The 25,870-nt window shown below is 35.8% G+C and overlaps 1 protein-coding gene across 5 annotated transcripts in view; it reads right to left on the reverse strand.

Annotated features, from left to right (window-relative positions):
• Positions 1–2,625: 2,625 nt before the first annotated feature.
• Positions 2,626–25,870, reverse strand: part of MARK1 (microtubule affinity regulating kinase 1) — a 166,563-nt gene continuing 143,318 nt past the window's right edge. For 2 of the 5 annotated variants that reach the window (XM_069065998.1, XM_069066000.1), the window contains 5 exons: positions 20,977–21,077; positions 15,698–15,859; positions 14,661–14,915; positions 7,654–7,698; positions 2,626–4,710 (listed from right to left, as the gene is read on the reverse strand). In XM_069065998.1, the coding sequence (XP_068922099.1) occupies positions 4,356–4,710; positions 7,654–7,698; positions 14,661–14,915; positions 15,698–15,859; positions 20,977–21,077 (918 nt within the window). In that variant the 3' untranslated portion in view covers positions 2,626–4,355. The remainder of the gene's footprint in view (positions 4,711–7,653; positions 7,699–14,660; positions 14,916–15,697; positions 15,860–20,976; positions 21,078–25,870) is intronic. The other 3 variants (XM_069065999.1, XM_069066002.1, XM_069066001.1) reach the window with 3 other exon arrangements.

Below are 25,870 nucleotides of genomic sequence, written 5' to 3' on the forward strand. Positions count from 1 at the left end.
TCCATTTGAGAAGAGGGGCTTTGTGGTGGACTTAATTAAGGTATAGCCTAGGGGTGGAGAAGTATTTAGAACTGAGACTTTGTAATTGATTGAATGATTGGAAGATCCTGGGGTGGGGTAGTACTTGGAGATTATTTAATCACACTTAGTAAATGCTGTATTTGGAATGATGTCATGTTTTGATCTTCTCTGTTCTTGGTTTGTCACTAAATAAAATAGAGAGCACCTATGCTGGTATTTTGAACCTGGGAAGTTGCCTTTGCTTGGTATTACATTACAGCAGGTCAGAACCTGCCCCACAACTAAAAGTCTTAGTACCCTGAGATATCAAATACTTGCCTAGGTTCTTGCAGCCATTAGGGGTCAGAGTTGAGGCTTGACTCCACATCTTCCAAAGTCCAAAACCAGCTCTCCACTACACCACACTTTTTTCTTAATTTTCTTTCTTTTTCTTTCTCTTCTCTCTTTCCTTTCTTCCTCCTATCTCTATCCGTCTCACTGTCTCTCCTTTCTCTTCTCTCACTCACTATTTCCTCTTTCTTTTCTCTCGTCCCCATCATATATCTGTATCTGTGACAAGTGGTATATATATGTGTGTGTGTGTGTATATAAACACACATACATACACATATATGTATATATACATATACACACATTTATTTACACACTATAACTTAACTGAAACTATTACTTCATTTGTGTGATGAGTTATAGGCTCTGGGAACCCCCTTGAACTCTGACTGAATCTTCCCATTTGATGAAGCATTTGCCTTTCATTACAGCTTGGCCCAAACCTCAGTTACTAGCCTAGCCCTCCATTGTCTCATCTGCAGGTAGCCTCCAGCTACTTCTTACCCTTAATCCCTCATCACTGGAGTCTGACCTCATGTGACTGCCTGAAGACCCTCCCTAAACTCCTCCTCTAGATTCCTCCCACAACCTTTCTGTATTTAAGACCCCATCTTGCCTCCATGAGAGAGAAAAGGCTGGAGAATTTTCTAGCTCACTGGCTCTGTGTCAGATTATTCTGGCGCACTTGTCCAGTATACTAAGGCTCCTTAAAAGTCTACCCATTATGGTGAACTTTTAATAAACTTTGCTTTTCTTTGCCTGAGAGAAGACTTCAGTCAAATTCATTCAGCAGGACCTGGTATGTTGGTATTTTGGGGTCTTGAGCACCCCTAACCTAAACCTCAACATTTTATAGTTCCCTGACCTCATCATGTGTAGGGGGCTCCCAATGAGGACCTTAACTTTCTTCTTATTCCTCCATACCCAGGAAACCTACAGTGCTGCTATAATCAAATTTATCAATCGTTCCTACTTCCCTCATTTCATTATCTTCCTTCTAACTATATTTGACACCATGACCAATCTCAATGTTATAATGAGCTACCTAAATGTTGTTAATCAGCCAACCCTAGTCTCTTTCCTGAGTTACACGCTATTAACCACTTGTTTCATGTTTTGAACCAGCTGTCTTACAGACTTCTCAAACTCAATAGGTCCAAACAGAACTTATTTTTCCTTCTAAACCCACCCTTCTTCTCAACTTCCCTATATTTGTTGAGGGCACCACTATCCTTCCAGTCCCCCAAGTGCATAACCTCAGAGCCATCCTCAACTCCTCATTCACCCCCATATCCAATTAGTTGCCAAATCTTTGTTTACCTCCACAACATTTCTTCTGTCTGTACCCTTCTCTCTACACACAGACACCACCCTGGTTTCCATTCCTATCACTTCTTACCTACTATAATAAACTATTGATTGTTTTTATGCCTCAAGTCTTGTTTCATTCCTATCTATCTTCCACACAACTGTCAAACTGAGTTTCCTGTAGCATGTCTGGCCATGTTACTCTCCTACTCAATAAGCTCTAGTATTTCCCTATTAACTTCTAGAAACAAATATAAACTCCTCTGTTTAGCATCAAAAGCGCTTCACAGCCTGGATTTAATCTGTCTTGCAAGCATTATTATAAATAATTTCCTTTCAGTCACTCTAGGCTCTAGTCAAACTGGCCTTGCTACTGTCTCTCATAACAGTACTCCATTTCCCATCATTATGCCTTTACATTGGCTATCTTTTGCTGTTCAGTTGTTTAACTCTTTGTGACCCCATCTGGGATTTTCTTGGCAAAGATACTGGAGTAGTTTGCCATTTCCTTCTCCAGCTCATTTGACAGATGAGGAAACTGAGTTCAGATTCCAATAGTTCCTACTGGAAAATGTGCCAAAGAGATTTCTGACACTCACCCTCCTTTCCCCCATATCATTGTACTGTCTTTTCTTTAGATTACGGGACCAGGGCCCAACTGACATCTGAGTAACTCTAGTTCTCTCCTAACTAACAGAAAAGAAAGGGAGACAAACTAAACCAAAATCAACTACGTATTGATGCTCTAAGACTGGGATGATTTCTCCCGGATTTATTTAGCCTTGATATCTCTAGGGTCTAGCACAGTGCCTGACTAGATTATCATATTATTAATTATTAACTAATATTATATTAGTTGAATCAGCCCTTCCCCTTCCCCTCAACACACATGCCAACTTTGGAAGAAATGAAATAGATTATCATGTATTACACATTTCTATAGCAAACAGTTAATTCACATTCTGATAAAGAGCAAAAGACAAGTGCTTTATTATGAGAACTGTTCAAGTAAATTTTCAGAGTGCACCAGTGAAAGTGAATAAAGATGACTTGCATCGATTTTGTTGAATGAACACTGGGTTAAAAGGGGCTACAGTTCTTTTCCCAAACACCACCCTTTGCTAAGGCAAAAATACATGTCCATTTTAGAACAAAACTTTTACAGAAGAAAGCTACATCACAGTACAGGACAGCATGGAGAATCCACCTTAGGACGCCATCATGGAATCACCTACACTCACAGCTTTCTAATGCAGGATAGGGTTACAGAATTATTGATCACAGCTTTATTATTCTTTAAATTTATAATTTTGAATGAACTTTCTATTTCACTAGCATGTGCAGATGGGGCTCATATTTTGATACTGCAGTAATTAATTACAACATTAAGTAACATTGCACAGTCAACCTTCCAAGGTTAATTCAGTACAAAATAACAAATATTAAAAGGTACCAATACTAGTGGTTTTACATAGTTTATATCACTATTTATGAAGGAAAAAAATAGGTGAATGCCCAATTACAAAGCTGCACATTACAGGCATAGGGATGTGGAATAAATACAAGGAACTGGGTAAAATATTAAACACAAACATGGGAACAAGTTGTACAACCACATAAGCATAAATCAATGCTCTACTGTTATAAACAATGCTCAAAAGTCTCTTAGGTAATTTCATGTATTATGGTGGCTGAGAATGGTGGACGATGAATAAAGGAGAATAGGTGTTAAACGTTCCAAAAGCCAGTTAATTCCTGAGGTGGCATTATTTCTTAACTGATGCATTGGTCAACACTTCAAAAATGAGTTTGTGCTATGAAACAGTACCAATATTTATTACATTTCCACAAACTGGTATTTGCAGTATTCTGAAGGCAGCAAACCTAATTCATATTGTATACCATGATAGTCAAAGGGGAGATTTATTATTCTTAGTTTTCCTGCTACATTTATCTGTGGGCCAGGAGAAAACACTTCAAAGTTCCAAAGAAACCCAATGTAGGTTTAATTTTTTTCTCCAGCACCTCTTAGCCCAAGGCAAAGCTACAACTTGTTTTTATTTATTTCTTTAAACTCTAAGTGCCAACACTGTAAACATTAAAAAATTTTTTTTTAACTAATCCTTGCTTAATAACAAGGAAATGAGCAAAGATAAGCAGGTACAACTCTGTGTACAACAAAAGCTGACTCATCAAGTGCTGATTTAAACATATATTGATTTCTAAGTTGTTAAAAAAAATTCATGCTACAATTGTAAAGACTATTTTTGTGCACTTTAATTCTGGACACAATTTTCAAAAATGCATGATGGAGGTAAGAATTTAAAAAACTCACCAAAATGTAAATAACAATTTCAACTCAAAGCATCAAACATATATTTCTGTGCAGAAATCTAGACAACTATACAAGATCTTTTTTTAAGCAATTATCTTTTTTTATTATACAATTCTATGAACATAAAATGAACAGAATACTCAATTTACTTACCTGTACATGTGAACATAACGTTTTTAGCTACAGTTATTTAATCATACTGACTTTAATTTTACAGTTCATAACTATGTATAACCTTATTGCAATGAGGGCAATTTCTACAGGGGGAGTTTCACAGGCCAATCACATGAGGCATTATCAGTACATTCACAAATTGTAAATCATGTATGCATCTTCCCTGATCCTGTAAATTTGGTTTTCTTTATAGTTTAAGCTCATTTGCAATTTTGGATGCAATGTTCTTAAATGCAATAGAAGTACCAGATATTCTTTTGAAGCGGACGCCATTAAGAGACAAGCGAGGCAACTTGCAGACCTCCATCTCCCATTGAACAAGGCTATCTTGTCTGGCATCTCCGTGTACACAGAACAGCAAAAACTTCTCTTTTTGTTCATAATCACAGTTATTTGCATCCAACACTTTTCGGATTTCTCTCATCATATCATTGGGGTCCATAGAACTAGTGGTCTTCATACTCCAAGTGAACCGCAAAGAGCGTGGCTTGGAGTCTTTACTATCCTCTTTTTCTCTTTCTTTTGGTTCCCCAGAAGTACTTCTGTGAGGGAAAATGATGAAAAAAAAACACCCCACCCAACAGTGAAATTAATACACACAAAACACGTTTAAGTTTCCACATTTAATAAAACTGAGCACAATGCAGACAATATAAAGGTAACTACGGATAAGTTAATATAATTAGTGTGAAGACACAGTTACTTGAGCCCAATATTCTGTACTGACTTACATTAATATCGGAAAGGTTTTCAAAAGCATACATATTACTAAAACAATGAGTCTGTGGGATAGTATTCTGATATATTAATGATACTCAAAAAACAGAAGTGAAGGAGACACTTTTTTCACTTCCTTCTCCGTTTTCTTTGTGTATACATATATACATAATACATACATGTGTGTGCATTATAATTTATGTAAATGACATAAATTTTACACACACATAAAATGGGAAGAATATTATGTATATACATATAAATGATTTTAGAATATGCATTATATTTTTCTTTCTCTCCGATTAGTATTTTGCTTTGTTCTGTTTGTTGGTAGAGGAAGGGAGAAAATGAATGGAACCTGGTAGGTGATCACAGGCAATGTGAAGGGGCATAACAGATCAAAGAAAAAAGTAAAAGAGTCTTGAACTACAATGATCTCATTGAATTCTGAAATATGATATTTGTTGGCTCTAAACAATATAAAATTAGAGGGCATATTTCAGATTACAGAATGGTTCCAAGATAATTTTTATATTTTTTTATGATGTAGAAAACAAGGTAATTAGATTAATAAATATTAAAATATCAAAACAGAGCTGTTGGGATAGTAACTTTTCAATCATTCTCATACTTCAGGTACATGGCTTGGAGAAAATTATTATCACTTTAAAAATATTTCATATATATTTTGCTTTTTGGAGGGCAACTGGGGTTAAGTGACTTGCCCAAGGTCACATGGCTAGTTTTTGTGTTAAGTATCTGAGGCCATATTTGAAATCAGGTCCTCCTGACTCCAAGGCCGGTGCTTTATTCACTGTACCACCTAGCTGCCCCAAAATATTTTATATTTTAATACTATATACTAGTATAATAATATTTCAAGACCTCAGAGCTATTAATGCTCTGCCACTTCTGTAATTTGAGGAAAATAAAGGAAAAATATAAAGTAGATAAATAATTATCCAAAGAATGTTAAATAATCATGGAGGCTCATTTTTTTCAGTCCTCTCTTTACTATTCATCTTGAACTTGTACAATTTACAATAATTCAAATATATCTAAAACTTAAATATTTGCAAGAACAAATCTTAACCTCACAATTAGGAGGCAGCTAATAGAACAAGCTACCACCATCAGTATAATTGTTATTACTAGTATTTTTTGAGTAGAGACTGAGGCTACAAGGTTAAAAGGCTTGCTCACGGTCACACAGTTCATCAGCTCAGGGCTGGGACACAAAACCAAGCCTTTTTTCTCTGCTATACCACTTTTTTTTTTGGCTTTTTGGAGGGCAATTGGGGTTAAGTGACTTGCCCAAGGTCACACAGCTAGTTTTTGTGTCAAGAGTCTGAGGCGGCATTTGAACTCAGGTCCTCCTGACTCCAGGGCCAGTGCTCTATTCACTGAGCCACCTAGCTACCCCTTGCTATACCACTTCTAAGGAAGTGTATCACAGGCTGCACAGAAATACAAACATTTCTATTATTTAAATTATAATAAATTCTTTCCCCAGAATAGCATATAAAACAAGAGAAGCATTACTCAGGGTAAAAAATAAAAACCTAAGTGTTGTGAATAGTATGAAAAAATATATAATCTGTATGCATTTTGTACATTCTGTGTGACCACATCATTATAAAAAGACAATCGAATTTACAGCAGCAATGCCTGGCAAGATGCTTTAGTACTGGGGTGGGGAGTAGGGTGAGCTTAATAATGCAGACGATATGAAGGGCTGAAAACTAAATTGCTCCATGTTTATTTAATAGGCTAAACAAAGGCAAACAGATTTCTCTCCTCCCCCCATACCCCTTGCCCTCTACCCATAGGTGCAAAGGTATCTAAAAGCATACAGAAGAAGGAAAACACAGTAGAAGGGTGCCATTTTAACTTCAGTAACTAAAATATAAAACTAGTATACTTTTTAAAGAAGGTCTATTTGGGGGGCAATGCTTAAAAAAGCATGTTCAAAACTCATTAGTTTTTGCTTCTAGTAATCACTTTAAATGTAGTAAAAATCCAAGGTATGTGTTCAGCTAGTCAAACATAGCTTGATGCCAAGCTACTTATCAAGAATTTAAGATTTAATTTCCAATCCTAAACACTTCCTACTTGCAAAATTAAAAATATAATGTAATATGCTTATTCCTTAGCTCTCCCATGGGCAAAACAGTTGTATAAATACTGATATAATTCATATACTTCCATGATTAATAAACATGGTATAAGGGTCCCAAACTCCCCATCAACATTTTATATGCTGAGAGTCTGTAAGCCAAAGCACTCTGGCAAGCTGAACACCCATCTGGAATTGATGACTAATATTACAGCTCCTTACACATTTGCTTATTTCAGATGTTTGGATGTTCTAAGTTCTATGCTCTGTTTTATATGATTGAAATTAATTTTAATTATATTACTTTTAATACAAGAAAAACAATTAATGAGTTTAATAAGAATATAATGAGTTTATTTTTACTGTGAACATTTTAGAATACAGAAATGCTGCTTCTTTATAAAGTATACACTTCAAGATACTGTTTGGAAAATATAAAGAATTAAAGTCTAATTTTTTTTTCCCCAAAGCAATAGATTTCTAGGGGACAAAGAAAACCCCACCCAAACATAAACTTTTAAATATACAAAATAATATCTAGCCCACTGGTTTATAAAATGTCATTATATGAGTTCCTATCAAATATTTCGGAAATCACGTTTTCATACACAGGGCCCTGGCAGCGAAGTATTAATTAATAGTGGCTCCTCACCTTGAGGTGTCAGTTCTGCCACTGGCTTCGCCTTCACTTGGATCCCTCAAAACAAAGTTAAGGTGGAGATTCAATGATAAAGATGAAAAATAAATCCAGAAAACCTACATCTAAAATGATGTTAAAATAACTTTTTGTTGAGAAAACTTTTAGCATGACACTTGTTCATCATTATCAGTCTGATATTAGGTTTGTTTTATTTCATCACACCCACAAACAACTAACATTTATTGAGCGTCTACTGGCTATTTATCACTGATTAAAGTTGGTACAGTGAAACCAGTTCATGTCTATTATCTTCCAAGTGCCCAACCAAGATATATGGCAAAAACAATTTTTTTTTGTTTAATTCAAGCTAAAGTTAGAATGATTTTAAAATTAATAGCCACACTTGACAAATTTATCATTAAATGTAATCCTAGTAGTCGCTCAATTTAGCAATTAAGTCTCATAATATGATTATCTTTGTAATCAGAGAAAAGCTTTTTATGTATGTATATATACATATATATTTCAATATACCATATATATTAATATCATTCTTTTAAAAGTAATAAAAAGTTTATTAGAATTTCACTCAAAATGTAGTACACACATTTAAAATAATTTGACCTGGTAGAAATATATAGTAAGTAGACAATGAACAAACATATAAGAAGCTGGATTCATTCTTTCTACTATAACAGAACCTTAGGTACCTTAAACCTATTTCACTGATAGAGGTATGCACGCATGCACACATGTATGTGGATATGTGTGCATATGTATTTAAGATATCAAAATCATTTGCTCAATGTCTAATTAGGTTTTACCTATAAATCCACCCTGGAAAAGTTGTCAAATAAAACCAAAGAAACCCTTTGTTTGAACTTCCTATGAAAACACTAATAAAATATAAATGGTTTCATGATGGTCAAAAGCAATTAAACCCAGAAAACTGTATAGAAACTGATTATTAATCAGTATTAACGTATCCCTAGATGACATATAGTGGGATTACAAAACAACTGGTCATTTGAAACTATGAATTTCAAATTCACTTGGTGCTTTACCTTACTATAGTAAATGCTGTTGTAGCGATATGTGGAAGTCTGTAAAACATTTTGATTAACAGGTTTGGCTGCTTTACCAGACATAAAAGAGTACAAATCTAATGATGGGAAGGAAGAACTGAGTTTTTGTGACTAATCCAAGTTTTGAACAATAATCATTGCTTTGGAAGGTTAGAGGCAGTAGAGAATCTTTCAGACCCAACTGTCTCATCCATGGCAGTGGACATAAAGCAGAATTTCCTATGACTGTTGTTTCAATCTGTTGCTGCTAAGAGTAAGAGCTGAAAGGTATCCTATCAAATAGCTTCTTTGAGCTATGTAGGAAAGGGACTAGGGAAACACTCAGTTCACTAATTACACATTGGAATTATGGGAAAAGAGAGTTCAGTTGTCAGGACATTGAGCACAACACCATTTTAAGCGTTTTTATTTTGTTTGCTAATGCTGACATAAGATGATAAATGAACTTATCAGTTTATCTGCTAATCACAGTGTACTGTATTATTCAATCAAAATGCTAGATAAACTTACCAGCTGTCATATTGTTAACTACCATGTGATATCATAGAATTAAATAAATCTGTTAAGGATTTTTGAGATATTTCTAGAGAAAGTCATTCCATAACTGCCATACACATAAGCAAACCTTTAACCTGCAATTTAAAACTATTTTCCTTTGTACTATTATGATGCTCCACAAACTGGTACAGTCCTTAAAAATAATAATATATTTGAAGATATTTATTAAGTTGGTGGCTTTTTCTTTTGCCTTCCCATGCTTAATTATTCAAATTTCTTTAACTTTTCCTCAGAAATATGATTTTTTACTTAGTGGTACTTTGTACTTAGATTTTATTCGTTCTCAAAGATTGTAAGAAGTTCCTCAGTTTTCAAGTGGTACTAAAAATTGGCCCTGGCAACTAAGTATGTCTATTTCTGTTGCTAGTCACACAGAAGTTGTTGTGTGTATTAATTTCTTCAGTTCTGAGAAATAACAAAGAAAGGAAGTCTGCAAGAATAAGAGATAGGGGGAGCCAAAGGAGTATGAAAGACTGAAAATCTAAGAATTAAACTGAACACATGGAATTATAGGGCTGGAATACATGTGTTCTGAGAGTCTGTCTAATTCATATGAATGCCATTAACTAGTACACCATGTGAATGTTCTTAAATACTACAAATGTGGAAGATCAATGAACTGTGCCCTGTTCTGTCACTGACTCAGGATTGTAAGGGGCCTATAAATTCCAATTCACTTGGTGCTTTACCTCACTATAGTAAATGCTGTTGTAGCGATATGTGGAAGTCTGTAAAACATTTTGATTAACAGGTTTGGCTGCTTTACCAGACATAAAAGAGTACAAATCTAATGATGGGAAGGAAGAACTGCGGTTTTGTGACTAATCCAAGTTTTGAACAATAATCATTGTTCCTGCACTAAACCCAACATTGCAGCATCACCTCTACTGTAATACAACTTAGTTGCAGCTTCAAAATGCCAAAATGCTACATGAGGGAATGTTTTCCTAAGGACACACAGGGCATGAGGCCATTGTATTTATTGTTAGCTTACTTTAAATATGTAAATGGTTCTGTAGAGCAAAATACAGCTTTAATGGCTCTTCTTTAACAAGATGTGTTCCAGGCAAATGTTAAGATTTTACATGATTGTTGATAAATGCTACACAGATAACAGTAACAAGATAGAAAATCCTCTGATTATTAAAATCAAGTGAGGCATAAAACAGGGAGACATAGGCTTAACAAGGGTGTTGACTACTAATATAGAGGACAATCAGAGTACAAAGGGAAGAGGTATTCCCTATGGATAGTAAGGTATTCCTGATGCTTCTGTTTGTGGATGATATGATGATTATTGCATCAAGCCCCAGAATATAGCAGAGCTTCCTAAATGAGATCCATAATAACGAAAAATAATTCAATCCAACCTAACCATACAGGAAATAAAAATAAGTGAATGAAGAATTCCTCTTTAGACTATAATATGCAGTTGGATAGAAAAGCTATAGAGCTACTGCACTGTGACATATATATATTTCAGAAAGACGCAGTAGATGAGCAATGAATTAAGCCTAAAATAGAACAAGAGGAAGTTAGATCGCAATTGGGAAACTGTAGAGTACTTCCAATGATAGTAAGTTTCTCCTATAAAGAAAACTCACCCAATCTTTTTAATACAAATGTTCTTCTGGTGATTTTGTATGTGAGGATGTGAATCATGGAATATCACAATCTCCAAGGAATAAAAATTGCAGGTCACCCAAAGGTAGGTAATGGAGAGACACTTGGTAGACATAAATAGAATAAATTAAAATATCAATGGTAAGATGTATGAGAAAAGTGGTGTTAAAGACACCAAATGGATATATGACCAGAAAGAGAGATGAGTCAGTCATTTAATAACAGTGAGTAATAACTAAATAGATAACCTGAATCCTCTCTGGGTAACCCAAGTAATGATGAGATCTAGAATAAGGCCATCTACATGTTTTATGAATTTCCTAATGGGAGAGGAAGGGAGGAAGCCAGAAATGGATGAGTGTTGCTTAAGAAGAAAAGGCAGGGATGGGTTGCAATATGCATCTGTTGAAGGAGTAACAGATCAATGAACTCATTGATGCACTAAAGTACTGAAGTACATAGAAGATGCTGGGGTAGTTTCTAGATACAAGGAAAAATAAATACAATATAATTTGAGGAAGGAGAAAATACTAACAACTTTGGGGACCAAAAAAAGACTTCTTATAGAAGGTGAAACTTGAGTTGAGCCTAAGCTAAGGAGAAGAAGGAGAACAGGAAGGGCATGTAAGATAGGCTTTGCAGAAGTGGGAGATAGAATGACAAGCTGGGAAAGGAGCAGGTGGGACATAGCCTCACTGGAACAAAAGAATGAGTTAAGGGAAGTAATATGAAATAAACCTGGAGAAGTAAGCTGGAGTCAGATTAGAAAGGGTTTTATATACCAAACTGATGAGTTTGCCTTTTATCCTATGATATAATAAAGAACTATGGAAGATGTTTGATTGGGTTTGAGCTTTAGGAATATTATTTTGGCAGCTGGGAAGAGTATAAATTAGAAGGGGGAGAGATCAGAAGTAAGGAATCCTATTAGAAAGCTATTGAGGGGCGGCTAGGTGGCACAGTGAATAGGCCCTGGAGTCAGGAAGACCTGAGTTCAAATCTGACCTCAGACACTTAACACACACACAAAACTAGCCATGTAACCGTGAGCAAGTCATTTAATCCCAACTGCCCTCCAAAAAACAAAAAAAAAAAAGCTATTGAAATAATCTAGGAGAGAGGCAAGGAAGGTCTGAGGCTAGGGGAGTGGCTGTGCACCTGGAGACAAGGTCATGTATACAAGAAATGCCATAGAGGCAGAACTAACAACAACTGGCAGCTATAATATAGAGGCTTGTGTCTTGATACTGTTTCTCTTGTAGGCTTCATTGTGACTTCAGTGAATTACACTAATTCCACGCCAACTGGGTAGTAACAAATTTTTAAAATCTATTTTCTAACCTGAAGTATGTATGGAAGTTTGGGAACCAGGTGCTTTTAATTTATCATGTTAAAGGAATGAAAATTATTCTTTACAGAAAAGTAGCCTTCTTCCTACCTTCACAAATAACCCAGAAGAATAATACCTACACAAGTTCTTTTAAAAGGAAAATTTTAATTTAATTTTTATTTATATATACAAATATATATAATATATATAAATTATATACATTTAATTTTAGTTAAAAAATTTTTAATATTTAAGTACATTTTAGTAAGCAATAACTAAAATCCTTTAAGAATTACTGTTAAGAGGAAAAACACAAAGGATTTTAAAAGTCTATAGGGACTCCTTCATTTGAAAGAGAGGTCCAAGATCATGCGGTATGCTCAGTCATATAAATAATTAGTGGGAGAGGTATGCAAGTCTCCAGACTCCTAGACCAATGTTCCTCTGATTACTCCATGCTGCCTGTGATAAAGTCACTGTTATATAACAGAAAAATGTGTTGTACAGTGCTCATGTAGGAATCAAGTTTTTTTAACCTGTTCTATAGTTTCAAAATTGCCCTTCTTATTTATACTTGTGCCCTCTCATTGGAAAATTTCTTTGTATGTAATTTGTATTTAACGTTCCACACACAAATGTTGCTTCCTCACAAGAGAATGTAAGCTCCTTAAAAGGAAGGGTTGTCTTTTTGTCTTTGTATACTCTGACAACAATGCCTGGCACATATCAAATACTTAATAAATGGTCAGATGAATAGGACATGGGGGCTGGGAGTGAAAAAAGGGGAGCAGGAGGAAGGAGTAAGAGAATTGGAGGACAGAGAGGTGGACAGGGGTAGGGGAGAGAAAATGAGAGATGACATTTTTTTCCCTTCAAAGAGGTCTCATTTTGGGGGTGAAACCAAAATTTATGTATTTGGATGCTACAGTCATATCTATATGGTTTTATAAGCACTTTCATTCTCACTCCACATATTGAATATGGTCTACTGAATGCTTAAGACATCACCTTATGATTTCTTTACCCATTCATTAGACCCAGCCCTGGAGAGCAGTGGGAAAGGATGAAGAATGTCTCCCTGGCATATTTGGTTCTCAGACCTTTTATATTGCACTGGATGTGACCACAGAATTTTAAAAGTTCAGAGCTAGAAGGGATATCAGAGATTATCCAGTTGGATTTCCTTATTTTATAGATCAGCAAGCTGGTATAAAAAAGGCCACAGGTTAATACTGGCACAGTACATAAAAATCTCCAAAATCAGATCAAGGCTAAGGAATGTAACTACCTCATCCTGCCTTCCTTCTATATATTTCTTTGATTGATCTTTCATGACTTCTTATACCATTCATTCAAAGTTGCTCTTGATGTGTGTGCATGTCTAACTATATGTCAGGGTGTGTTAAGGGGGAAGAGGATAGAGGAGGGCCAAAGAGAGCCAATTTAAGGGACCACTTAGCCCTCTAACCTCTTATGACTATGCCCATAATTATTTTTGAAAAGCATGATTACAAATTTAAGCATGACTCTAAGGTAAATGGAATGATTCTGAACAACCCTATCCTTGATATAAGGAAATTATTTATTTGATGTGGAGATTCTCAGTTCCAATTTTCCTAAACAAGGATAAAGGCTATTACAATCATCCCCCCAAAGCCCTTCTAAAACATAAGGTGGTAAGCTAAATTAAGTTAATTAAAATTTAATGTTGATATGATAGCTAGCACATTAATTCTGGACAGAAAAAGCTTATGACTCAGTGGTTGTGTTCTGTGGCATTATATGAATATTTATAGTATATTGGGGACCCTTTTATAATTAAAATGTTCAGTATAGTTTTTCCATTTTATAGGAAACAGCATAATTTTTACTACTTTAAATGGATTGTAGAGGTTTTTAGTCACTATGTCTACTTTTATGATGCATTTTTATTGTACCTATAATTCACCTGATTCCCATTATAGAATTTTTATATTCAGAAAATATGATAGAAGAGAAAGTACACAATTATTTGTGGAGAACATAAGAACAGCATAATTTTAAAGACAAGAAAAACAGATCTAAAATAATCTTGAATAATAATCACAGAACTGGACAGTGGAAGTTTGAAAGGAAACTGAAGATATAAATAAATAAAATACTTTGCTTCTTCTAATTTATGCTAATGTACACATTTTCAATATTCTTTGGTGATAATACTACCTGTTAAAACACAGATAAGAAGTCCACATTTATGCTATATTTCTATTGGACATTTTCTTTATTATTTTATTTTAAAAAACTTCTACAAAAAAACTGTGGCATCATAATATTTCTGTGAAAAATCACTCTGCTATACAAGTTCTGCTGACAAAAGCTAGTATGTGTTTGATTCCCTATACTAAATCTGTAAAATATAACTAAAACAGTATATTGGTACTGACCTGCGAACAAACTTGGAAGTTATTTTGCTTATTATACCAGTTGATGTCCCCCTTCTGGCATGTGAAAATGTACCAGTTTCATGTGATGGTGAAGCAGGTGGTCCATTATAAGTAGCATTACGTCGTTCTCGGAGCTGTTCACCATGAAAAGTACTTCGACTTGAACTCCCACGAGGAAAACGGGTTCGGTCTGGCGTAGAAGCACTAATACTATGAGCAGATGGGGAAGCAGCAGGAACTCTCTGAGTTGTACTGCTGGGAAAAATTAAGATGTTATTCAGGTTGACACAGAAAAATCATTCATGCAGGAGTCATACTTGAAGCTAGAAAGAAAATTTGCAGAACTTCCTTTGTCATTGTGAACTATGGATTGTCTTTTTAGGCAGAGGGGATCTTATTTTTAGGAATAATTTTTAAAATGATGTATCTTTTGAATACTTGTCATTAGATTATTAAAAATCCTAAATCATTTAAATATTAAGAAAATGGGAAGTTCAGAATGCTTAACGACAGTATTCTTAATTTGTAAAATACATATACGGCATAAACCTTTTATCACCAGGAGTGTTAAATTCACGATAGTGCTCCTATACCAAATTATTCTAATTAAAGCTTTGTAGAGCTAAAAACCAAACAACCCCCCTCCCAAACTCCCTAACTCTAAATATAACTACTCAAGATAAATTTAGGCCTTGATGAATAAATATCAAATGGCTATGTGTTAACTAATCTAATATCAAACGATCAGAATGCTCATGGGCAGAGAGACAACATTCTTTAAACAAACGGGGCATAGGAACAATCCTGGCATCAGAGCCACAGAATTTTAGAACTAGAAGGCACCCTAGAGAGTGTGAAGCACAATTCTCCCTTCCTCTTGTTTTTGTAGAATAAACGCCTGAGGAGTAGGGAGATTAACAGCCCTGCCGAAGCTGTAAGTGGAAGAACACTAATGACAACCCAGACACTCCTGCTCCCTAAGGTATGGCACTCTGTATTTAATAAAAAAAGGAAACTGGATGCATGTAGTACATTACCCTGGTCGATAGTCAGTGCCATCTTTGATAGTTGGCAATGTGACTTTTATAGGGTGGCCAGAGGCAGACATAGACTTCTGGTGTCGAGGCCGTGTAGATGGTGCAGCAGAAGTGATGGCTGAGCCTGCAGAAGATGTGCTACTTGCAGACATTTCTGTCAGACTTTGAGCATAAGTCATCAGGAAAGCCATGGGAATATGAAAAAGAAAACAAACTGAAATTTGCCTTGACTAAAGAATGAGATTTCTATAGATAAACCAAATTGAATAAAAAAATTAAACACTTTAGAGATATTAACAATTACATATGACTAATACAACATAATTAATGTCATTCCAGCTAAAAGTATGCTGCATAATTTTTGCCACCAGTTTCCATGGAAAAATGCTTGAGTAGGTTATAAAATTATTTTTGTTGCCTTTCAATGGATTAAAAAATAAAGAAGTAATGGATGAAAAACCGTTCTTTCTTCCTAAGACTCAAAGTTTAGGATATCTTGTCATTACAGTTACTAATAAAAGAACAAGGAGCACTAAGCTGGTAAAATAAAGTCTCTAGCAATAAACATTAATATACTTTCACTAATTATCAATTAAATGATGGACTATTATAGTGGAAGGGATTTTTAGAGATGAAGTCTTTGCTTTCCAAATTTTCATATTATACAGATGTGAAAACTGTGGCCTAGACAGGTGAAAGAAATGACCTGACTCAAGTCCTATAACTGGGAAGTAGAACTGATGATGACTCCTAATCATCATATGAACTTACAAATAAAGAGTGGGACAGCCAAATCCTAGCCACGGTGCAGGGAATTTAATACCACTTAAGACTCCCACCAGCCTCCTGAAGTGTCCAGAGGCAGTAAAGGCAGAGCAATCTGGTGAATCAGATGCTGGATTTGGAGTCAAGATTTTGTTTTGACTCTCACCTCAGACAATCATAGTACTAACCATGTGACTGGGCAAATCAACAAATCTAAGGCTCAGGTTTCTCATATGTAAAATGAGGATGATAACAGCATCTACTTTGCAGGGCAGTTTTGAAACTTAAAGCTCATTACATGTCAGCTATTATTACTGCTAGGACTAAGAGGGTTAAATTCCTCTACCTTCTTATTTTTTATACTTGATTTGTAAAGTGGTCAAGTCAATTCTATCAGGTCACTTAACCATTTACTATGTACAGAAGGTGAATTTCCCCTGCCTCAGTGTCTTTAATGTGAAGAATTTTGACTTGGTATTGATGATATCTCATTGACAAAGTGTGAAATTCTTTCCCAAAATTCTTTGATAAGCTAGGATTCCCTTTCCTTGTGCTAGACAGACACCACTTTAAGTAAGAATGATTGATTTACTGTCAGTTCATGCACTTGGGATATTCTCTTGGATTTGGCCTTTAAAAGGGAGAACAAAGGCGTAAGAAACTGAGAAGGGCTTATAGGTCAGATGAAAAAAAATGCCAGTTGGACTTATGTGGATTAGGGTAGCCTGCAAAACCACCTAGTATTGCCTGACATATGACACATACTAAGGTTTAATAAATGCTTTACTAATCCAATCTAATGTATTCTGTGGTAGTACCATAAGTCTGTAATATAGCTCTATTGAGTTAAGCCTCAATGAATTGATGAGTTATTTAATCCTCTAGTAACCTGTTCCTTCAGTTTGCCCCACTTTCTGGAGTCCTACCCTATAAAACTAGTCCTTCAAACTTACAGCAGTATTCTGAAGTATCTCCATGAGGGCAAATGAAGGTTTCAAGTTCATGCCATATGAAGAAGAGATGTAGGAACTGGGGGATATTTAGCCTGGAGAAGATTTGCAGGGTCATAATAATGGTCTTCAAATATCTGAAGGGCTGTCACATGGAAGAAGAGCGCTTGCCACAGCGCCTGGAATACAGGAGGTGCTTAGTAAATGGTTAAATGACTGATTGTTCTGCTTGGCTTCAGACAGCAGAACTAGTAGTAATGTTTGTAAGATACAAAGAGGAAAATTAGGCTTGATATAAGAAAAAAAAATTCTAACAATTAGGGCTATTCAAAACTGGAATGGGTTACATCACATGGCAGAGGATGCCTACTCATTGATGGCCTACAAGCAAAGGCCAGCTGACACTGGCCAGGTGCACTGTAGAAAAAGTTCTTTTTCTAATAGAGGTCAGACCAGATAACTGTTAAAATCCTTTCAAATCTGAATCAATCAGTCTTTTAATGTGGTATCAATGGGGCAACCTAGGATAGTATCAAGACTTCACAATTTATCACAGGAGTTGAAATCATTAAGGGAATTTTAAAGAGACATCATCAGTACCAGAATCAAGCCATTATCAGTGGGGAAGAAGGGAGAATGGTTTTTTTTTTAATCCTTATTATATAGGAAAATCTCACAGAAGACCAAAATCCTCCTCCATGGGGGCAATGAAGATTGAGAATTATGCTTGAATGTACCTAGTACTTATGTGTGGCCTTCAACATAAAGTCCTTCTCTGATGTTTCATCACAGAGTCCCTAGGTCACCTCTGAACACAAGAGGGAAAGTCCCTGAGTACTGGCCCAGTGACAAACTGATCATCATGTTAGCTTCTGGATGATGAATTTCTTTCTTTCTTTTTTTTAATGTCTTTAATTTAATTTGCACCCGTTTCTATTTGAGTCTGACACAAGCAGTATAATGCTGCTGTCAAGACTGGTATCTACAAAGGAATAAGGATCCAGGGGATGGCCTTCAGCACCAGGGATAGATCAGAGGAGAGATTTTTTTATTCTTGCTGCCTAGAGCAGGAATGCAGGGGGAAGGAAGCATGGTTTCAGGCCACCAGAGTGGAGGGAATAAACACAAGGTTGGTATCCAAATAAAACAAGGCTTCTCACGCTGCCATTACCTACAGGACACTGGGTTGGTGTGAGGACTGCCTCACCCTCAGGAAACCCCACCATGCTGTAAGATGTTTATGTCTTGGGTCAGTCTTTGTATGCTCAGCACAATGCACAAGGCACCCAATGAACGTGACTTTGAAAATGCAGGAGTTGGGCATGAGCATGTCTAAAGAGCCTTCCCAGATGGAAGGGCTACCTGGTCATGAATGTGGGTAGGCCCCAGTGATGAATTTCTTGATCACAGCAGCTCCAGAAAGCCATCTATGAAACCCACAGAAGGGTGCAAAGCACTGTGCTTCAGTATCGTGCCAGGTTGGTATGGGTAGAGGGGGAGGTTAGAGAAAGGGGAATAAAAAAGATACAGAGGACGCTGTTCTAGGTTTCAAGGAGTTCACAATATATTTTATCTCCAGTTAGTAGAAAAAGAAATTGAAATATGGAAAATGAAGTGCTGTTAAGTCAATGGCAGAAGAATAAATAGAATTTATTAGATGTGGCCTAATGATCCATTTTTTTTTCCTTTTTGGAGGAGGGAAGGCTGGGCACTTGGGGTTAAGTGAGTTGCCCAAGGTCACACGGCTAGTAAATGTTAAGTGTATGAGGCCGGATTTGAACTCAGGTTCTCTTGACTCCAGGGCCAGTGCTTTAGTCACTGTGCCACCTAGCCTCCCCTCCTAATGATCCTTTTAACCTGCACTGATAAGTGTTCATAGAATTTTATAATTTCACTGCTGGAAGGAACCTTAGGGATCCCTTATGCCATCTTATAGATCAGGAAACTGAGATCTCGAGAGTTGAAATAAAGTCACCAAGTGGTGACAGGTGTTGATACGGTTCTTCTGATTCTGACTGCAATGCTCTTCTAGTGCATAAAACTGTTTTCTATAACTTATGTGACCCCCCCCCCAAAAAAAAGCATAACACAAACAAAATCCACTCCAGTAGTTGAATTTTAAAATTACCTTTAATTATGCCTAATTATTTAAAACAACCAAACAGCAGTTGGATTTCAAAACTACTGCTAATTATACCTAATTAACTAAAAGAAGTTACTGTTTTACTAATGTTGGGGGCAAGAATTAGCAGCTGAAATACTGATTTTAGGTCAACTTTTATGTACATAAACCCTTAGCATTTGTACTCATTAAAAGGTTAAAAGTTCTTTCATTCTCATTCAACAAAGAAAAGAAAGAAAAACAACATCATTCAAATTATGGTCATTCTATAATGTGATTTGAGATATAACAGAGAAATAATTATTTAAGATTTTATTCACAAAATCAGCATTTTAAATAAGCAATAAGAAGTGGCACAGGTTTTAGGGCCTAAAAGCTATTTACTATGCTTTGTCTGATTTTCTATTAAAAAAAAAATCTCAGGGCGGCTAGGTGGCATAGTGAACACTGGCCCCAGAGTCAAGAGGCCCCATGTTCAAATCCGGCCTCAGACACTTAACACTTATTAGCCATGTGACCTTGGGCAAGCCACTTAACCCCAATTGCCCTGGCCTCCCCCTCCAAAAAGCAAAAACTAAAATTAAAAATTAAAAATCTCTCTCTTTTTTTTTTTTAAGGAGATGAAATATTGTCTCTAAGCTTCCCATAAGGATTGTGTTCTTTCTAACATGGAAGCAGCAGTGTCTTGGGAAAAATGGATAATAAATTGATTTAACATTTTACTTTTTTTACCTTCTGACAAATCTTACACTTAAAACTTAGAAAAGGATGACTGTAAACAAGTTTTGGGAAGGGAAAACAGAAAGAGAGAGAAAAATGGGATTAAGGAAGGAATGAGAAAGGAGAATAAGTATGAGCAAGAAAGAAGAGTTGAACTACAAAATAATGGAAGAGAAAAAAATGGATAGAATACAGAAGGGAAATGATTACTGTGGAAGGAAGGGAAAATCAAAAGAAATAGCCAGAGATGCTGCATAGTTGGGGGAGGGGGAGATATACTAAATGTGATTATGTGTGACCTTGGACAAGAAATGTCCTTTCTCTAGGACCCAGATTCCTCAATTTTAAAATTGAGAGGGTTGGATTAGATTATCTCAAAGGTCTCTACCAGCTCTAAATCTATGATTCTATGACCACGGAAATGACTTACCACTTCTGTGACTGTCTGACTCAGCATCACTGACCCCTGTACACAAATCTACCACATCGAGCTTCCCTCTCTATCACAGACTTCAGTCAACCAATTTAAATTAATCCTCAATTTCTATTTGTTCTATAGCTTTTCGCAATGCTTGGTCTATAGACTCTCAGTCCACCCACTATTTATCTCTTCTAATTCTTATGCCATGTCACAGAATGCTACTCAGAGAGTTCTAGGAATAGAACTGATCTGGTTCAATATCACATTTGCTATGGTACTCTACAACTCAAATCACTCTTACCTGCTGTCTTTCCCATTCTGTATTGCAGAATAGCGATCTGTAGTCCTTTCACAAACATATGTGTTCCTTCTGGTCATACCACTTCCAGGAAAAACATTGTTCTATAAGAAAGATTTAATTTTTCAATTTCAAATAAATTTTGGGAAACTCAGATAATATATAAGCTGCAAATTATATTGAAAAATGTACACTAAACTTTTAATGAACCAGAACTCTCAATCTGATTTATTTGATTTGTTTTTCCTTTAGCTTTTAGGAGTAAAAAAGGAATTGATAAGAGAACAGATTCATATTAGGGTCTAGGTCAAAAAAGCAAATTCTAGAGTTTACCTTGGTGTCACTTAAATTCATACTAATCTCCTACACCAGGGATTAGCAATTTTTCAAAGTATGGGTAAATGGGGTATGCTGTGTCAATAATTCTCCCTTACCACATGGCTATTACCTATCAATCACAACTTCCTCTGAAAGTCTTTGTGGGTGAACAGAATTGTTGGGTAAGTCAGTTTCCGAGGGAGGTGGCTCCTATGAGTACATGTTTCACAAAGTTCATCAACATCTGATGAGAGATATCTTGATCCTAAGCCTCATCCTCATGACAGTGAAACAAATCAATTACAGATAGGCAGGCTGAGGTTCTGGGGTGACTAGCAGGCAGGCCTCTTTCTGCCACATTTGCCAGGGTTTGCTAGTATACTTTTCCACGTGTACACCCACATAGGTTTCTTTGTACAATTCCCAATCCTAGATGTCATGCTACCCCAAACCTTCTATAAGCCACCTTTGGTACATGGTACAACCCCCATCCTCCTATTAACTCTAGAGTACAATATAATGAAAAACAGTTTTCATAATCATGACCTTATTGCACTTCAAAATTCTCAGTTATTAAAGGAGGATTTAAGTATACTTACTATAACATACTTATAAAGACCTTTCGAAAAGAGTGCTAATATAGTTTAGAAATCCTTTTTTTAAACAAGATTTTCTACTTAATCTCCAGTTAATTAGAAAATTGAACTAATGAAAACATTTAATTCTCTTAGCATTAAACATGTTTTTACTGCACATTAGAATAATACAGTCAACTTAAAATCAATGTTTAAATATAAGAACTACAAAATTTATTTTCTATCATATTGGTCATATTATGACTATAATCAATCAGGACATCAAAAAATACACAAGGTCAATAGAAACAAAATTGAGTGGGTCTCAACAGTACATTCACCTAAAAGGAATAACTTCTGGGACTAACTACATCACAAGTGTAAAAAGTAAACTGAATAGAAAATAAATGAAAATATGCTAAATTTATAAAGGGAAGTTTTCACATTAAATTTAGATATATGTGACCCATGATAAACAAGGGCTACACAATTCTAAATTGTATCGTGGAGAGATTCATTATTTTAATTTTATGGAAAGATCTATTATTTTAATGTAAGAGAGGGGACTGAAAAAATTTGTCTGAACTTGTTTGGTATAAGTGGAAGTAAGAAGAAACTGAAAAGATAGGTTGGAAGATGGAAGCCTCTTGTGACCTTCTCCTATACCTTTCCTAAAAAGAGGAGATACATCAGAGCAATACAGTTTTCCATGTAACAACTTGGAAAAAGCTTAAGATTTTGCTACTCACAAGGTGGTAAAAGCCCTGAGTGCTTATGTAAGTTGCTCCCTTGGAGTCTGGAGCTATATAATAAAAATCCAGGGTTTGCTAGTATACTTTTCCTTTTTATAACCTTCTTTTCCTAATATTTAGTTGGAAAAAAATCTATCACAACTTCAGAACCTTTTACTGGTATAATAAAACACTTTCCCAATGAGTGAAACTGTTTCTGCTTAAAAAAAAAAAAAAGGCTTGGGGAGGCTAGGTGGCACAGTGAGTAGAGCACCAGCCCTGGAGTCAGCAGGACCTGAGTTCAAATACAGCCTTGGACACAACACAAAAAACTAGTCAATCACTTAACCCCAACTGTCCTACCTTGCATGCAGCCCCTTTCCCCCTCCCCCAAATAAAAAAAAAAAGACTCAATTTGTTAAGAAGCTTTCAATGTGATTCTGTGAGAAAGAATTTCTATTTTGGAATTTAGAAATACTATATACAGTGTAGATGAAATGAATATTAAAGTACAGGATTAATCAGAAGGCTAGGAAAGTTACACTATAGGGCTATTGCAAGCAAACTGCTTTCTTTATGAACTTTCAAGTACTGACACATTTTTAAGAAATATTAAGCAGGATCATCAATATTGTTTTACATATAATTGGGAAATATAGAGATCCACCATGCCCTACTGGAAAAGTTGAAACGGGTATGGGAGAAAATATGGGAGAGAGCAGATCAGAGGTGGGGATATCCTGTGGGACTGCTGTTTTGGGGGGATGGGTGGGGGAAAAACGGGGAGAAAATTTGTAACTCAAAATCTGGCGGAAACGAACGATGTAAATCAGAAGTTAATAAAGCATTAAAAAAAATATATTAAAAAAAAAAGAAATATTAAGCAGGGGCGGCCAGGTGGCTCAGCAAGTAAGAGCACCGGCTCCAGTGATGGGATGACCTGGATAAAATCCGGGCTCAGATACTCAGCACCACACCCAGAAATAATTGGCCGTGTAACCTTGAGCAAGTTACTTAACCCCTATTGCTTAAAAAAAAAAAAAAGAAATATTAAGCAATTTAAATAATTTCTAACTGCCATCAACTGTCAAAAATGTAGCAAATTAACCTAACTTCTCCCCATTATTTATGAAACAGGCAATTTTAAGTCCATAAAATTTTCCAATATAATGTTTATGTCCTTATTAAATACAGTATAATGCCAATAAGCAAAGAGATCTGTATATTTGTTTGAAATATTTTGAATTAAAGTATATGGGTCAAATTATCTTGCTTTATCAGCATAGGAGGAAACCTGTCATAGGGAATGGGAGCTAAAAGTTGGTTGTCTATGATTTTCTATTATCCTGTCAAATTTTTTCCCCGTAGATTAGAGTCGAGAGCAGTTGAACACATTTGTTCCAATGCTCAAGTCTGGAAAACATTACAGACCTTTTGATGTAAGGGTTTCATTAATATTTTGTATAAAAAATTCCTTGTAAAACAAAAAAGGCATTAAATGTATTAGAAACTGAGTGTCTTGGACGGGTTAAAAATTTGCTTATGTGCTATACATACACTTTTTTTTTTTACATTTGTCATTTTATTTAAACCTGATTAACATTCAAGAAATGTACTTATTAGTAGTATCAATAGTTCTTAAAATGGGGTCCATGAACCTCCTCTTAAAAAATATTCTGATAACAAGTGTATTTCAATATTAATTGGTTTTCTTTGTAATCATATGTATTTTACTTTACGAACTTAAAAACATAATTCTAAGAAAGGGTCTACAGAAGGGGGGAGAACTTGAAGTCTCAAGGCCACATGTAGCCCTCTAAGGTCCTCAAGTGCAGCTCTTTGACTGAATCTAAACTTCCCAAAGTAAATCCCCTCAATAAAAGGAATTGTTCTGCAAAACTTGGACTCAGTCAAAAGGTCATATCCAAGGACCTAGAAGGTCACATGTGACCTTGAGACCACAGGTTCCCCACCTCTGATCTACAGGCTTCACCAGATGGCTAAAAGGGTCCACAACACACAAAAAATTTAGGAATCTCTTGTCAATAGTCTTCATATACTTAAGTTTTGGAAATATTCCACAGTAATATAAAAAATTATAATTAGAAAGGATCACTCCTCTCAGGCACTATGCTAGACATCTGTTTATCTTTCAAAATACTGTTAAACAAAAGTGATTTAATTAAAAACTGGCATTTTACTATTACTGCTTTAAAATTTGCTAGGGCCTTACAATCACGATCACATTTGAACCTCACAACTTTGTGTAATAAATATTATAGGTATATTATTCCCATCTTATAGATGAGGAAATTGAGATTCAGATAAGTTAAGTGACCTGCCTATGGTTACACAGTGAGCAAAAGTGAGAGGTGGGATTTGGATCCAAGTTTTCCTGAACCCAAATTCAGCGCCTACTTCCACACTGCTTCAGCTTAACACTTTACTTAATCTCCAAAACATCAACTATTTATGTTTGTCTCTGAGGGAGAGATAAAAACAATAGATAAGAACCTGGTAGGGTCTTTTCCAAAGTTACCAACAATGTATTAACTGCCGAATCCCATGTCCTCTTCTTAACCTCTGCAGTATGACACAGTTTGTGTTGGCCATCCCCTTCGCTTTGTATTTTCATGACACTTCTTTTTCCTAGTTCTCCTATCTTTTTTTTTTTTTTAAAGCAATTGGGGTTAAGTAACTTGCTCAAGGCTACACGGCCAGTTATTTCTGGGTGTGGTACTGAGTATCTGAGCCTGGATTTGATCCCCAGGTCATCCCGACACTGGAGCCGGTGCTCTTACTCGCTGTGCTACCTGGCCGCCCCCTAGTTCTCCTATCTTGCTAGATTTATATACTGTCACCTAACCACAGGTATACCAAAAGGTTCTACCATGAGCCTTCTCTTCTCTCTCCACAACCTCATCATTACTTCTGGCTGCAATGATCATCTTTACACAGAACTCCTGTATCTATATATCCAGTCCCAGCTGCTTCCTTAAACTTCAGTCCTTTATCACCAACTTCCTGTTAGAAAACACCAGCTGAGTGAATATTCCATAGGAATCTAACTCAAACATGTCCAAAATGAAATTATCTTCCCTACCTAAACATCCTTCCTTTAAACTTGCCCTATTTCTGTGGAGGACACCATCATCTTTCCAGTTACTCAGATTTCTACCCTTGGAGTTATCCTTGACTCCTTCACCCCACAAAGCCAGTTAATAACACCTTGTTGATTCTATATGCCCACCATGTTTCATATTGGCCCCCTTT

Source organism: Petaurus breviceps, unplaced genomic scaffold (genome assembly GCF_028583685.1).
Source record: "Petaurus breviceps papuanus isolate PSGF00001 unplaced genomic scaffold, PetGlider_PUasm1.0 90702, whole genome shotgun sequence".
Classification (NCBI taxonomy): domain Eukaryota; kingdom Metazoa; phylum Chordata; class Mammalia; order Diprotodontia; family Petauridae; genus Petaurus; species Petaurus breviceps.